This window comes from Canis aureus, chromosome 5, assembly GCF_053574225.1.
Source record: "Canis aureus isolate CA01 chromosome 5, VMU_Caureus_v.1.0, whole genome shotgun sequence".
Taxonomy (NCBI): Eukaryota; Metazoa; Chordata; class Mammalia; order Carnivora; family Canidae; genus Canis; species Canis aureus.
Window position 1 is genome coordinate 19,147,676 of NC_135615.1, and position 12,009 is coordinate 19,159,684.

The following is a 12,009-nucleotide window of genomic DNA, read 5'->3' on the forward strand; positions in this document are numbered from 1 at the left end:
TGATTTTTTAGTTTTTTTCTTTGAGGATAGTTGGCACGTTACATTGGTTTCAGGTGTACAACGTGGCGAGTCAACCTCTCTCTCTACCGGACACCATGCTCGGAAGTGTGGCTCCCATCTGTCACAGTACAGCGGTGTTACACCATCCCGCTTTCTTCTCCATGCTGGGTTCCAACAAATTTAAAAGCTTCACAGCCTGGAATGACACCTAATTCCCAGTTAAAGAGAGAACTTAATTGAAAAACTATGGACTTTGGTCAGGTGGCACATTTTTACCCGGCTAGTATGATTTGTTTTTTATTTTATTCATGAGAGACACAGAGAAGCAGGGTCCCTGCAGGGGGGTAGTGGCGGGGTGGGGGGGGGGAGCCGGATCTCGCCCTGAGCCAAAGGCACTCAACCACTGAGCCACCCAGGCGCCCCATAGAATGGCTTTTTTTTTTTTTTTTTTTTTTTAAGTTTTTATTCATTTACTTCTGGGAGACACAGAGAGAGAGAGAGAGAGGCAGAGACACAGGCAGCGGGAGGGAGCCCGACGCGGGACTCGATCCTGGGACTCCAGGATCGCGCCCTGGGCCAAAGGCAGGCGCCAAACTGCTGAGCCACCCAGGGATTCCCCCTAGAATGGCCTTTTAACAATCCAAACTATTTGGTTACCTGTACAGAGAAGTGAAGCCTATGACTTATGAAATCCTCCCAGTGTTACCAAAGACCCTATAAGACATATGGGATAACGTGCCCCAGTGTTCTGACCTTAAAGACAAGTTACAACCTCCCACATAGAGGAAAATATATGTACTGAGCCCGTGTAAGTTAGTGCATCTTTCAGGACCATGAATTGGCTCAAATATAGATGATTATGTGTTTGTGTAAACAGAGGCTTGGGATATTCTAGTCCTAGTTTCAATAATAATGATAATGATAATAATAATAATAAAACCTTTAGATTCTGTAACTTAAGTTCTTCAATTGTTAGCTATATACATAAATTACATCCTATTTTTTCTGGCTTTCAGATTTCTAATGAATAGTTTCTGAAAAAAAGGTGTGTGTTTTTTTAGAGCTTTGAAGGCAAAAATTACACATTTCTTAACTATTTTTATGCTAGTTTAATGATACTTTAGAAAGTAAATTTGAATTATTTTTCACTTAAGTGGAATGAATATATTTGAACAGGACTGTTTATATTTCTATTGATTCTACTCAAAATGTCTGAAACTTTTTTTTTTTTTTAAGTAATCTCTACACCCAACGTGGGGCTCTAACTCACAATCCTAGGGTCCAGAGTTGTATGCTCTACCAACTGTACCCACCAGGTGCTCCAAAATGTTTCAGACTTTTATGTTGAAGAACTGTTCTGATTTTTACCATCTTTTCTACAATTTACCTGACAACAGGACTGCTGTAGTATTTTAAAAAATTTTTTTCACATTAGATACTGTTATTTGCAGATTTAGGAATTTGAAATTTTTACAAACTGGAAGGAAAGAAAAATAGTCACAACTAAAAAACAGATATAATTAAAAAAACAAAACAGCTGTGAATTATATAAACAAATGTTAACATAATTATGTTTTAGAAAAGAAACACTTTAGTTCATATTGTACATTTGTACTATATAAATTATAGTAGGAATACTTGTCAAGAATTTAATCAAATTAAGGAATTTTGAGTAATATACTGTTTTCTTTTTAAATATAGCACTTAAAACATAACACCTTGGGGATCCCTGGGTGGCTCAGTGGTTTAGCGCCTGCCTTCAGCCCAGGGCGTGATCCTGGAGACCTGGGATCGAGTCCCACATCGGGCTCCCTGTGTGGAGCCTGCTTCTTCCTCTGCCTATGTCTCTGCCTCTCTCTCTCCTCTGTGTCTTTCTTGAATAAATCAATAAAATATTTTTAAAAATAACACCTTTATTCATTTTTTATGAAAACATTCCTTTAAAAGCTTTTTATTATTTTAAAAAATATTTTATTCATTTATTCATGAGAGACACAGAGACATAGGCAGAGGGAGAAGCAGGCTGCTTGCCGGGAGCCTGATGTGGGACTCGATCCCCGAACTCCAGGATCATGACCTGAGCTAAAGGTAGACACTGAACCACTGAGCCACTCAGGTGGTCCTCCTTTAAAAGTTTTTAAAACTAATTTCAGTGTAGGCTTTGATCCAAAGAAGGTAATGCTGTTCTATGAAATGTTACTATTTGAATATGAATATATTTTGAGTTCATGAAATAAAAAAGCCATTAAAAAAGAGCATAATACCATTGTTAGGATCATGACTTATTTTCTGAAGAGTTAATTGGAAATAATGCCTTTAATTAAAATGTAATGCCAGTAATCTTTCTTTCCAACAGATTTTAAGAAAAAGATAAAAGTGCTGTACTTAGAGCAAAACAAGTTAAAATTTCTTTTTTTTTAATTATTTATTTATTCATGAGAGACACAGAGAGAAAGGCAGAGACACAGGCAGAGGGAGAAGCAGGCTCCATGCAGGGAGCCTGATGTGGGACTCGATCCCAGGACTCCAGGATCACGCCCTGAGCCAAAGGCAGACGCTCAACCACTGAGCCATCCAGGCGTCCCCGAATTAAAATTTCAAGGAAAAATTCAACATTGCACCACTAGGGAGTTAAAAACAAACTATAGCTATTCCTTAGAAGGAACTAATTATAAACTAACTTCAGATAATACTTAGAATTGGCTACAGCAGGAATTGAATTCAATTTATTACTCTGTTAGCTAAGATAAATTGCATGCATGGCTTGAATCAAGAGTCCAGGGAAAGCATGTTCTGACTAGGAATGAAATTAACTCTTTAGAAACAACTTTCCTACACATTTAAGATTATGTCCACTTCGACTTTAGTCAAAGATGAGCTGAATTTGATAGATTTTCAGCTTTCCTATACTTTTTCCCCCAATTCTCTCATATCTGCTTCATGAAAGTAAATATTTTGGTATATGTTTGTTTTCTGGTAAGGTTAAGCTTTGGAGCACCACGAACTGAGATTTAATATTATATCTAAGATTTTTTTTGCTCCCCCACATTGAGAGCCATATTGCCCCACTGAGAAAATACAACCTAAATGACTATTATATGGGTATATTCTTATAGGGGGTCTCCCTTTGCTTAGACAATATGTGCTATGCCAACTTCAGATTTGTAATATGCTTTTCTTGGACTCAATCCTGGAACCCAAGCAATAGGCCTCTTCCTCAACATAACTATCACTACAATAGTGTCTACACAGGATAGTCTAAATGTGCTCTGCACTCTTCATATGTGCTTAACTAGTGAACTAATTTCCAGGAAATACATGCTTTATCAGCATTTTCTTTTCTCTAGTTCACATAGATGCCCATCCATCTATTCATTTAGTCATTCAACCTTTACGTGCCTATTACATGTTAAGGCAGTGGATATGCAGTGATAAGATAAAACCTCTATCCTCTTGGAATTTACAATCTAGTCCAACTTGTTCCTACCTCTCCCTTATTTCCTAAATACAGATTCCAACTGTCATTGGTGCCACGGTCACAATTCTGAGGCTGCAAAGATTTCTTTGGACATGCCCAATCTAGACATTTTCCTTTTTTTTTTTTTTTTTAAGATTTATTTCTTTTAGAGTGGGATTGAAAAAGTGCATGGGTGCACAGTGAGGAGGGGCAGGCAAGTAGGGAAAGGGAGTCTTAGGCAGACTCTGGCTGAGGGCAGAGCCCAATGCAGAGCTCAATTTCAGGACCTTGAGATCAGGACTTGAGCTAAAACCGAGTCTGAGGCTTAACAGACTACACCCCCCAGGCACCCCTTGACATTTTCCTAATCACTTGTAGATGATTTAGCCATAGAAGCATCACAAGAACTTACTGAAGAAGTATGCCATGGTGAAAAGAGTTGGTATTTAGAAGACAGGTAGCTGTAGTCTTTATTCTTTCTTACTGTGATGCCAGAGTTATTTCAACTCTGGGAGCCTTGTTTTACTTTCATAAGAGGGATACAACCATATTACAGAGTTACTGTGTGGCTGTAAATTAAAATACTTTATACGGAACCAGGCCAGTCTATTATAAAGTAATCATTAAACATTTTATACAATTTATTCATTTATTTCTTACATTTATTCATGAGAGACACACACACAGAGAGGCAGAGACACACGCAGAGCGAGAAGCAGGCTCCGTGCTGGGAGCCTGACGCGGGACTCGATCCCCGGTCTCCAGGATCACGCCCTGGGCCGAAGGCAGACGCTCAACCATTGAGCCACCTAGGCGTCCCTATTAAACACTTTTTAAACATCTGTTTGAGATTTAGAAAAAGACTTTAAAAACTTTTCCTACGGTTATGTGTAAATAGCCACAGTGAGCTGCAAAAACAAATATCTTCTGCAAGGAGGCAGTTATTTTTAGTTTCCTATTCAATCATAAAATGTCAGGCTTTCATTAGGTACCTTCTCCTTTTGAATCTTTTGCTTCATGGGTAACACATAAATTGTGCCAAGGGTCTGGGAGCCTTAAAGTATAACTCACCAATGATACAGGTAACCGCTGGCTTCATTCAACTCATTGTAAATACCGTATATGGGTTTCTAACCTAAGTTTTAGCTGATCATTCATGAATATTAACACACCATTAACCCAGCTTTCAAAAACTTGAATAACGGCGTTCGTTCATTCACAGCTGAGGTCAGCTTAGCATGCTCTGGGAGAGAAAGTAACTTCTGAGCTCACAGGGTGGCTTAGAGGTTCAAATCAACTGTGGCTGCTTCCTCCCGTTGGAGGTCACTAACTGGACTTCTAGGCTGACGTAGGCCTGCAAAGCCTCCCCATTTCCTTACTAACCCTGGCATCCACCCTAGGCCCTAGATCCGGGGGCTCACCCGGGCTGCCACCGCCCCTTCCCGCCTCGGAGGCGGGGCAAACCACCTGCCCCTGGAGGAGCGGCGGGCGGAGCTCGGAAACTCCGGAGCTGTGACGTCCCGGTACTTTACGGCTGCGCATGGTGGGGGGGGGGGGGGGAAGCAGGAACCAGGGAGGGTGGGCCGCGTCGCCGGAAGTGACGCAAGCCGGAAGCGGCTTTCCGCTGAGAACCTGGGGGCGCGGTTTTGGAAATGAGGTCCGAAGGCTGAATGCGGCTCGAGCGAAGCCCATCTATCTTCCAGGCCTGTTCACAATGGATTAGCTTGTCACTTTTTTTTCTTTTATTCTTTTGCCCCACCCCCCCGTGCATTTTCTGCGACGTGAGAGACCTGGCCTCAGGGTAATTTCCGCGAACGTCCCTAAGGGAGGACCAAGGATGGGTGTCTTGGAGGCGAGGCCGCGGCTCTAACTGGCTACGCTGGGGAAGCGCGGAGGTACCCCCGCAGTCCCGAATGGGTCTTGGAAAGAGCGGCGCGATTTTCCTGGCCGGCTGGTGGTCCCGGCACGTGTGGGTGGTTACTTGTCACGACGCTGCTCACTGTTAATTCGGAAAGAGAAAAAAAAAAAAAAAAAACAGCAAAAATCACCGTTTTCCAGCACTTTTCTTGGAGGAGAACAAAGCAATAGGGAAAGATGTCTGTTTTCCCTAAAATATCCTTGAGACTTGAGGTTGAAAAGTATCTTAAAGAAGGTTTTCTGAATAAGGAGGTAGGTCAAAGAAGCCTGTGAGATATTTGCAAAAATTCAAATATTTACGCACTCTGGAGAAAGAAAAAAAAAAAAAAAAACCTAAAGGGAGACCTGGTCTTTTACACCGTTGTTTCTTGCAATTTTTTTTTTCGAATGTAAAGAACTGCCAGTATCTTCCCGCGGGTATTTAATGCTTTCGATATAAGAGGTGAAGGAGGTCTACAGATTCATCATTTAGGAAAGTGGAAGAAGGGACCTTTGCATCTTAATACTAGCAATCCTTTTTTCTAGTAGGGATTTCTTTTCCATTTTATTTATTTATTTTTTTAAAAGATTTTATTTATTCATGAGAGACACAGAGAGGCAGAGACAGAAGCAGGCGCCCTGCGGGGAACCTGATGGGGACTCCATCCCAGGACCCCGGGATCACGACCTGAGCTGAAAGCAGATGCTCAACCACTGAGCCGCCCAGGTGCCCCTTCTTTTCCATTTTAATTGGGGAGAGAACTGAGCATCCCAGGAGTGAGTCCTATAGCTGACCCAAATTGACACTGCTATCAAGTAATAGGGCTAAAATCTGAAGCCGAAGAGCTCAGGTCCAATGGAAAAAAAAAATACAGATTTGGAATCCCAAGTCCTTGATTTGTGTCCCTAGGTTTTGAGTAAATTATTTCATACTGTTTAACTTTCTTTTTCTGTGGAAAATGAGGCTTTTTTAAAAATTTTTTTTATGATAGTCACAGAGAGAGAGAGAGAGGCTTTACTTTACTCAAAGTAAAGCCTAACATTTAAATATTATTCGTGTATGAAGGTATTCCTAAAGCTATGACTTTTTTTCCTGCATTTAATTTCCAAAGATTATATTAGGGGATTAGATTGTGTGGGAAGAGAAAATAACGATTTCAAAGAACTAAAAATATAAGGAGCATATTAAGAGAAATATTCAGCAATTTTTCCCAACAATTTTTAAAATGGTAAATATTGTATTATAAAAGATCCAAGTGTCTTTCCTTGATGCTATCTCTGCCTCAAACCCACTAACTGTAAATGATTTTACAAAAAGAGGGGATCCCTGGGTGGCTCAGCGGTTTAGCGCCTGCCTTTGGCCCAGAGCGTGATCCTGGAGTCCCAGGATCGAGTCCCCCATTGGGCTCCCGGTGTGGAGCCTGCTTCTCCCTCCTCCTGTGTCTCTGCCCCTCTCTCTCTCTCTCTCTCTCTCTCTCTCTCTCTATCATAAATAAATAAATAAATCTTAAAAAAAAAAAAAAGCCACTCCTTTGTGAGAGTATTGGAGGTAAAGGTATATTCAGTTTTAATAAAAACAAACTAGGGAAAGTACTAATACTTTGGAAGCTGGAGGATTAGTAGGTTGGCAGGTGGTTTATGAATATGCCATAAGGCAGGGTACAGTCAAAGGTGACAAAAATGGGAAAATACATGTCTCATGAAGTTTCAGTTAATTACAGGGGGACTTGGTTTTTTGAGTCTTTAAGCCCCCGTTTCTGACAGGTTATCTTTGCTACTTGTCTTTTTTGGACGATTGTTACCCTTAAAAATACCATGTGAAAAAGCTAATGTGGATGACCTTTGGAGGACATGGAGTATCTGTTGAATATTGTTCCAATATTGTTTTTTTTTTAAGATTTTATTTATTTATTCATGAGAGATACAGAGAGGCAGAGACACAGGCAGAGGGAGAAGCAGGCTCCAGGCAGGGAGCCCAACGTGGAACTCGATCCCGGGTCTCCAGGATCATACCCTGGCTGAAGGGGGCACTAAACTGCTGAGCCACCCCGGCTGCCCCAAATATTGGTGTTTTAAAAGGTTGCTGATCTAGACCTGAGGTTAGCAGGTAAATAGCTCTACAAAATGACATAGCATTTAATACATTATAAATAGAATGATCATGAATTTATATGAATAAGCGTAGCAGACATTAATATGTTCAAAATGTTAGTGATGCTTTAAACTTGAGACAATGTGTTTTCCAAGCCCTTTTTGTTAAGCGTTTATTATTACAATTAAGCCAAAAACCCTGTGAAATATTACATTGTTAGTGTTATTAACACACAAACAATACAGCAAAATGAAATGGACCTGAACAATTGCTGAAAGATATTTCATTAGAACAAATGTGTGTGCATAATCTGCTTAATATTTTTAGTTAATTTGTATAGTGACATTGAAACATTAACTTGTTTTCCTCTTTTCAGGTTATATCTGCTTTTGGTAAACAAGAAGCAGAAAGGAAATTTGAAGCTCTGTTAAATCACTTATCGCATCCTCCATCATTCACAACTGTCAGAGTAAATACACATCTAGCCTCAGTGCAACAGGTGAAAGATCTGTTGTTTCATGAACTTCAGAAGGTATGTGCAGATTTTCTGTCATTATGTCCATAATTGCATTTCTACAATTTATGTCATATAACTCCCCACTAAAATACTATGAATTTAAAATATTGATCCAATTTTATAAATAAGGAGATTGAATATCATGAATGTTAAATTGTTCAAGTGCTGATGTTAGAGGTAATGTTAGAACTTGAATGTAGCACTTCTGATTCTGAATTTATTACAGTGACTAAATAGGTTACTCAATCCTTCTGGGCCTGTTACTTCATCATTATCATAAATATGAAAATACATAGAATCCATATGAAAATTCATGGAATACGTATGAAAATATGTAGAAAACATTCTAACCTTCAAAGCCTGTATTTGTAATGTTAGCTAGTTAGGATCTAACTTAAAAGCAAGAGGCAAGCGTGGTTAAAGGGCTTCTGTTTGTATATAATAGGCTGTATTATTAGTTTACTGTAGATATAATATTAAATCTTTAGAGAATCATCACTGGTTTTGATTAATTTTTTTTCTAATCTCATTACTATTATTTAATTTATTTTTGTTTAAAGATTTTACTTATAAGAGAGAGTGACTGTGCCTGTGTGCATGCACAGAAGGAGAAGCAGACTCCACACTTAGTGGCAGGGCTTTGATCTCACAATCCTGAGATCCTGACCTGAGCCAAAATCAAGAGGTGGACAATCAACCGAATGAATGGGGTTGCCTCTAATCTTATTTCTAGAATGTTTGTTGTATTGTCTTTGAGAACAGTTTTTTAAATTTCAGGTTTTAAGTAGATGACCATGGTATAAGAACAATCAGCTGTGGTATCTGAGTGTGTGACGCTCAAACTTAGTATAATGAGAAGACTTGGAGGAAAACTAATCTGCATTTGAATTATCGATAGTGATAATTTTTTTGAGAGTAATGTCATAAGGCATAAAATGTAAGTAGTTCCTCCAAGCAACCAAAATTAATTACTTTTGTGTGGTCACACGTATGTTTTCAGCTAGTAAAAAGGAAAGTGTTCTGAGGCCCATCAAAGTGTCCATAACTCTTGCAGATCCAGATTATTTTCTTATTTTCTTTTCTAACAAATTATTCCTACAATCCAGATAATGTATTCTAGTCTAATGGGCCTATAAGATCTTATGGACTAGTATCTAGAATAAGGCAGACAGAATCACTCTGGATGGACTTTGAGTCCCTTAAAAGAGTAGACAGAGAAGGTTGGGTCCCAAGCACTAAATAGGAAACTGGTGGTAGAGCAATACCTGTTTCTAGTAGGACAGGATCTTGGAGGTAGTTTTAGAGCATATATTTTCTTCCTCCTTCCATAGTCCAAAATTCATGTGTGTCCTAATGGTGGATGATGGAGGGGTGAATGCTTTGTCTCCAGATTTCTCTGAGCCACATATTAAAATTTAATAATTTAAAATTTCATATGGCTGGTGAGGATGGAGGGAAACTAGAACCTTCATATATTCCAGGTGGGAATGTCAAATGGTTTGGCTTTGGACGATGGTTTTGTAGTCTCTTAAAAAGTTAAACTTATTGTACAACCCAGAAATTCCACTCCTAGGTGTGAAACCTCTTTCATTTCAAGATAAATGAAAACCTATGTCCCCACAAATGCTTGAACATGATTCTTTGTATCAGTATTTAAAATAACCAAAAGGGAGACACTATTCAAATGTCAACTGGTGAATGGAAAAATAAAATGTAGTATATTCATACAGTGGAATATTGTTCAGCAATAAAAGTAATGAACATGTTACAACATTGGTGAACTTCAAAAACAGTATTATAGTAAGTGAAGGAAGCTAGACACGAGATGCTCCATATTGTATGATTCCATTTGTCTGAAGTATCTAGAAAAGCAGATTTATAGAGAAAGTAAGTTTGCCTGGGATTGGAGCTGGGAACAGGGAACTGCACTGAAAATGGTCTAAAACTGAATTGTGGCGATGGTCACACCATTCTTTAAGCTTAGTAGAAATGGTTGAATGGGTGCATTTTATGGTGTGTAAATGACACTTCAATGAGGCAGATTTATTTATTTATTTATTTATTTATTTATTTATTTAGTATTTTTTATGATAGTCACACAGAGAGAGAGAGAGAGAGAGAGGCAGAGATATAGGCAGAGGGAGAAACAGGCTCCATGCACCGGGAGCCTGACGTGGGATTCGATCCCGGGTCTCCAGGATCGCGCCCTGGGCCAAAGGCATGCGCCAAACCGCTACGCCACCCAGGGATCCTAATGAGGCAGTTTTAAACAAAGCATAGGGCGGAAATACTAAGCAGGTGATGCACTGAGTTTTTAAACTAAAAAAACTATGTTTTATAAAAGTTATGCAAAAAAATAAAAGAAAAAAATAAAAGTTATGCATGTGCATGGTTTTTGAAAGTTTTAAAAAATTATTTATTCATGAGAGATACAGAAAGAGAGGCAGAGACATAGGCAGAGGGAGAAGAGGACTCCCCGTGGGGAGCCTGATGCGGAATTTGAATCCAGGACCTGGGATCACGACCTGAGCGGAAGGCAGACACTCAACCTGTGCCACCCAGGTGCCCCTGGTTTTTGAGTTTTAATTCAGTATCATTTTAACGTCTAATAGAAGAGAAGGAAAGCCTTAACTTGAGAAGGACTGATCTCTCCATAAAATAATTTTCTAATGTAAAGCAAATAGTGCTTCTAAGACAAAACAAAAATAAAGGACAGAATCCATTATCCTGCTTTTAGGAAGGATCTGTTTGCCACAGTCTGGATGCTGTAAGGTCATCAAACAATTAGTGAAGGAAAGGGAACTGATCAAGGAGATTTCACTAATCAAATAAGCATTTATTTCCCTCATCAAAACCGACATGGCATTCAGTATTGATGGTATATAATAAATAGTATCTATTTATTTATAAAGATTTTATTTATTCATGAGAGACAGAGAGGCAGAGACATAGGCAGAGGGAGAAGCAAGCTCCCTACAGGGAGCCTGATGTGGGACTTGATCCGGGGACTCCAGGATCATGCCCTGGGTCAAAGGCAGGCGCCAAACTGCTGAGCCGCCCAGGGATCCCCAATAAATAGTATTTAATAATCTCAACCTTTAATGTCCTAGTTAGAATATTTCCTCAGTAGAGGAAATACTATATAAGGAAATATAAAATAATATACTATATAATACTATATAAAAGAGGAAATACTATATGCAACTATATTGGATTTGTATTTTCAAAATAATTCTCCTAAGGCAAATATGGGTTTTTATAAAGCCAACCTGTAAAGAAAATTGGACCTTATTAAAAAAAAAATCGAGATACTTTGGAATAAAATACAGAGAAAACATAGTTGTTTTTGTAGTCTTTGTTTTTTATAGCCTTATGTGGAATAAAGTGAGAATATCCTAAACCAAGCTTCATGCTCTGCTAGGTAATGATACTGCAAAGACCTGTAAATTGAAATTTATCAATTATATTGGTGGCTTCATAATTCTATTTATTTTTAACAGCAGTTTAACGGATTAAGTGTTCCTATTCTTCAACATCCAGACCTTCAGGATGTCTTGCTCATTCCTGTTATTGGACCCAGGTTTGTAATGATTTCATTTTCAAATTAAATTCTTCTAAAAATTTATCACTGGTTTTTTCTTACTGTTTGGTAATAATACTAAGTTTCTCTATTATTAGTAACTTCATAAAGACAAAAGTTCACAAATTCATAAATGCTGACTTCATATTCTATCATGGAAGATACTACAAAAAGCCAGGAATGGGCCCAGATACCTTGAAAGTATGCACTTTAGGTCTATTTGGTGTAATGATTGGTTGTTTTTTCTCCTACTTTCTAAGAAACTTCTTTTCTTTATTTATATGTATTAAGAAATTCCACTGCTAATTTAAAACTTCTTTTTTTGAGCTGCCACAACACTACAAAGCAACATATTTCCTACTTTCATAGCTTATGTGTTTATAAAATTTTATTCATTAATTCACAGTTATGTTAAATTATTATGTATGTTCTATGAGTAGAACAGGCTTTATTCTCATTTATGTATT

At 38.5% G+C, this 12,009-nt stretch overlaps 2 protein-coding genes across 4 annotated transcripts in view; one reads left to right on the plus strand and one right to left on the minus strand.

Moving 5' to 3' along the window:
* ARL5B (ARF like GTPase 5B) overlaps positions 1–4,934 on the minus strand; it is a 36,020-nt gene extending 31,086 nt beyond the window's left edge. The window contains exon 1 of the mRNA XM_077897034.1: positions 4,529–4,934. Within this exon, the coding sequence (XP_077753160.1) occupies positions 4,529–4,556 (28 nt within the window). The 5' untranslated portion in view covers positions 4,557–4,934. The remainder of the gene's footprint in view (positions 1–4,528) is intronic.
* Positions 4,935–5,057: 123 nt separating this feature from the next.
* Positions 5,058–12,009, plus strand: part of NSUN6 (NOP2/Sun RNA methyltransferase 6) — a 57,516-nt gene continuing 50,564 nt past the window's right edge. Inside the window, exons 1-3 of one of the 3 annotated variants that reach the window (XM_077897031.1) lie at positions 5,058–5,626; positions 7,822–7,977; positions 11,463–11,542. In XM_077897031.1, the coding sequence (XP_077753157.1) occupies positions 5,552–5,626; positions 7,822–7,977; positions 11,463–11,542 (311 nt within the window). In that variant the 5' untranslated portion in view covers positions 5,058–5,551. The remainder of the gene's footprint in view (positions 5,627–7,821; positions 7,978–11,462; positions 11,543–12,009) is intronic. The other 2 variants (XM_077897030.1, XM_077897029.1) reach the window with 2 other exon arrangements.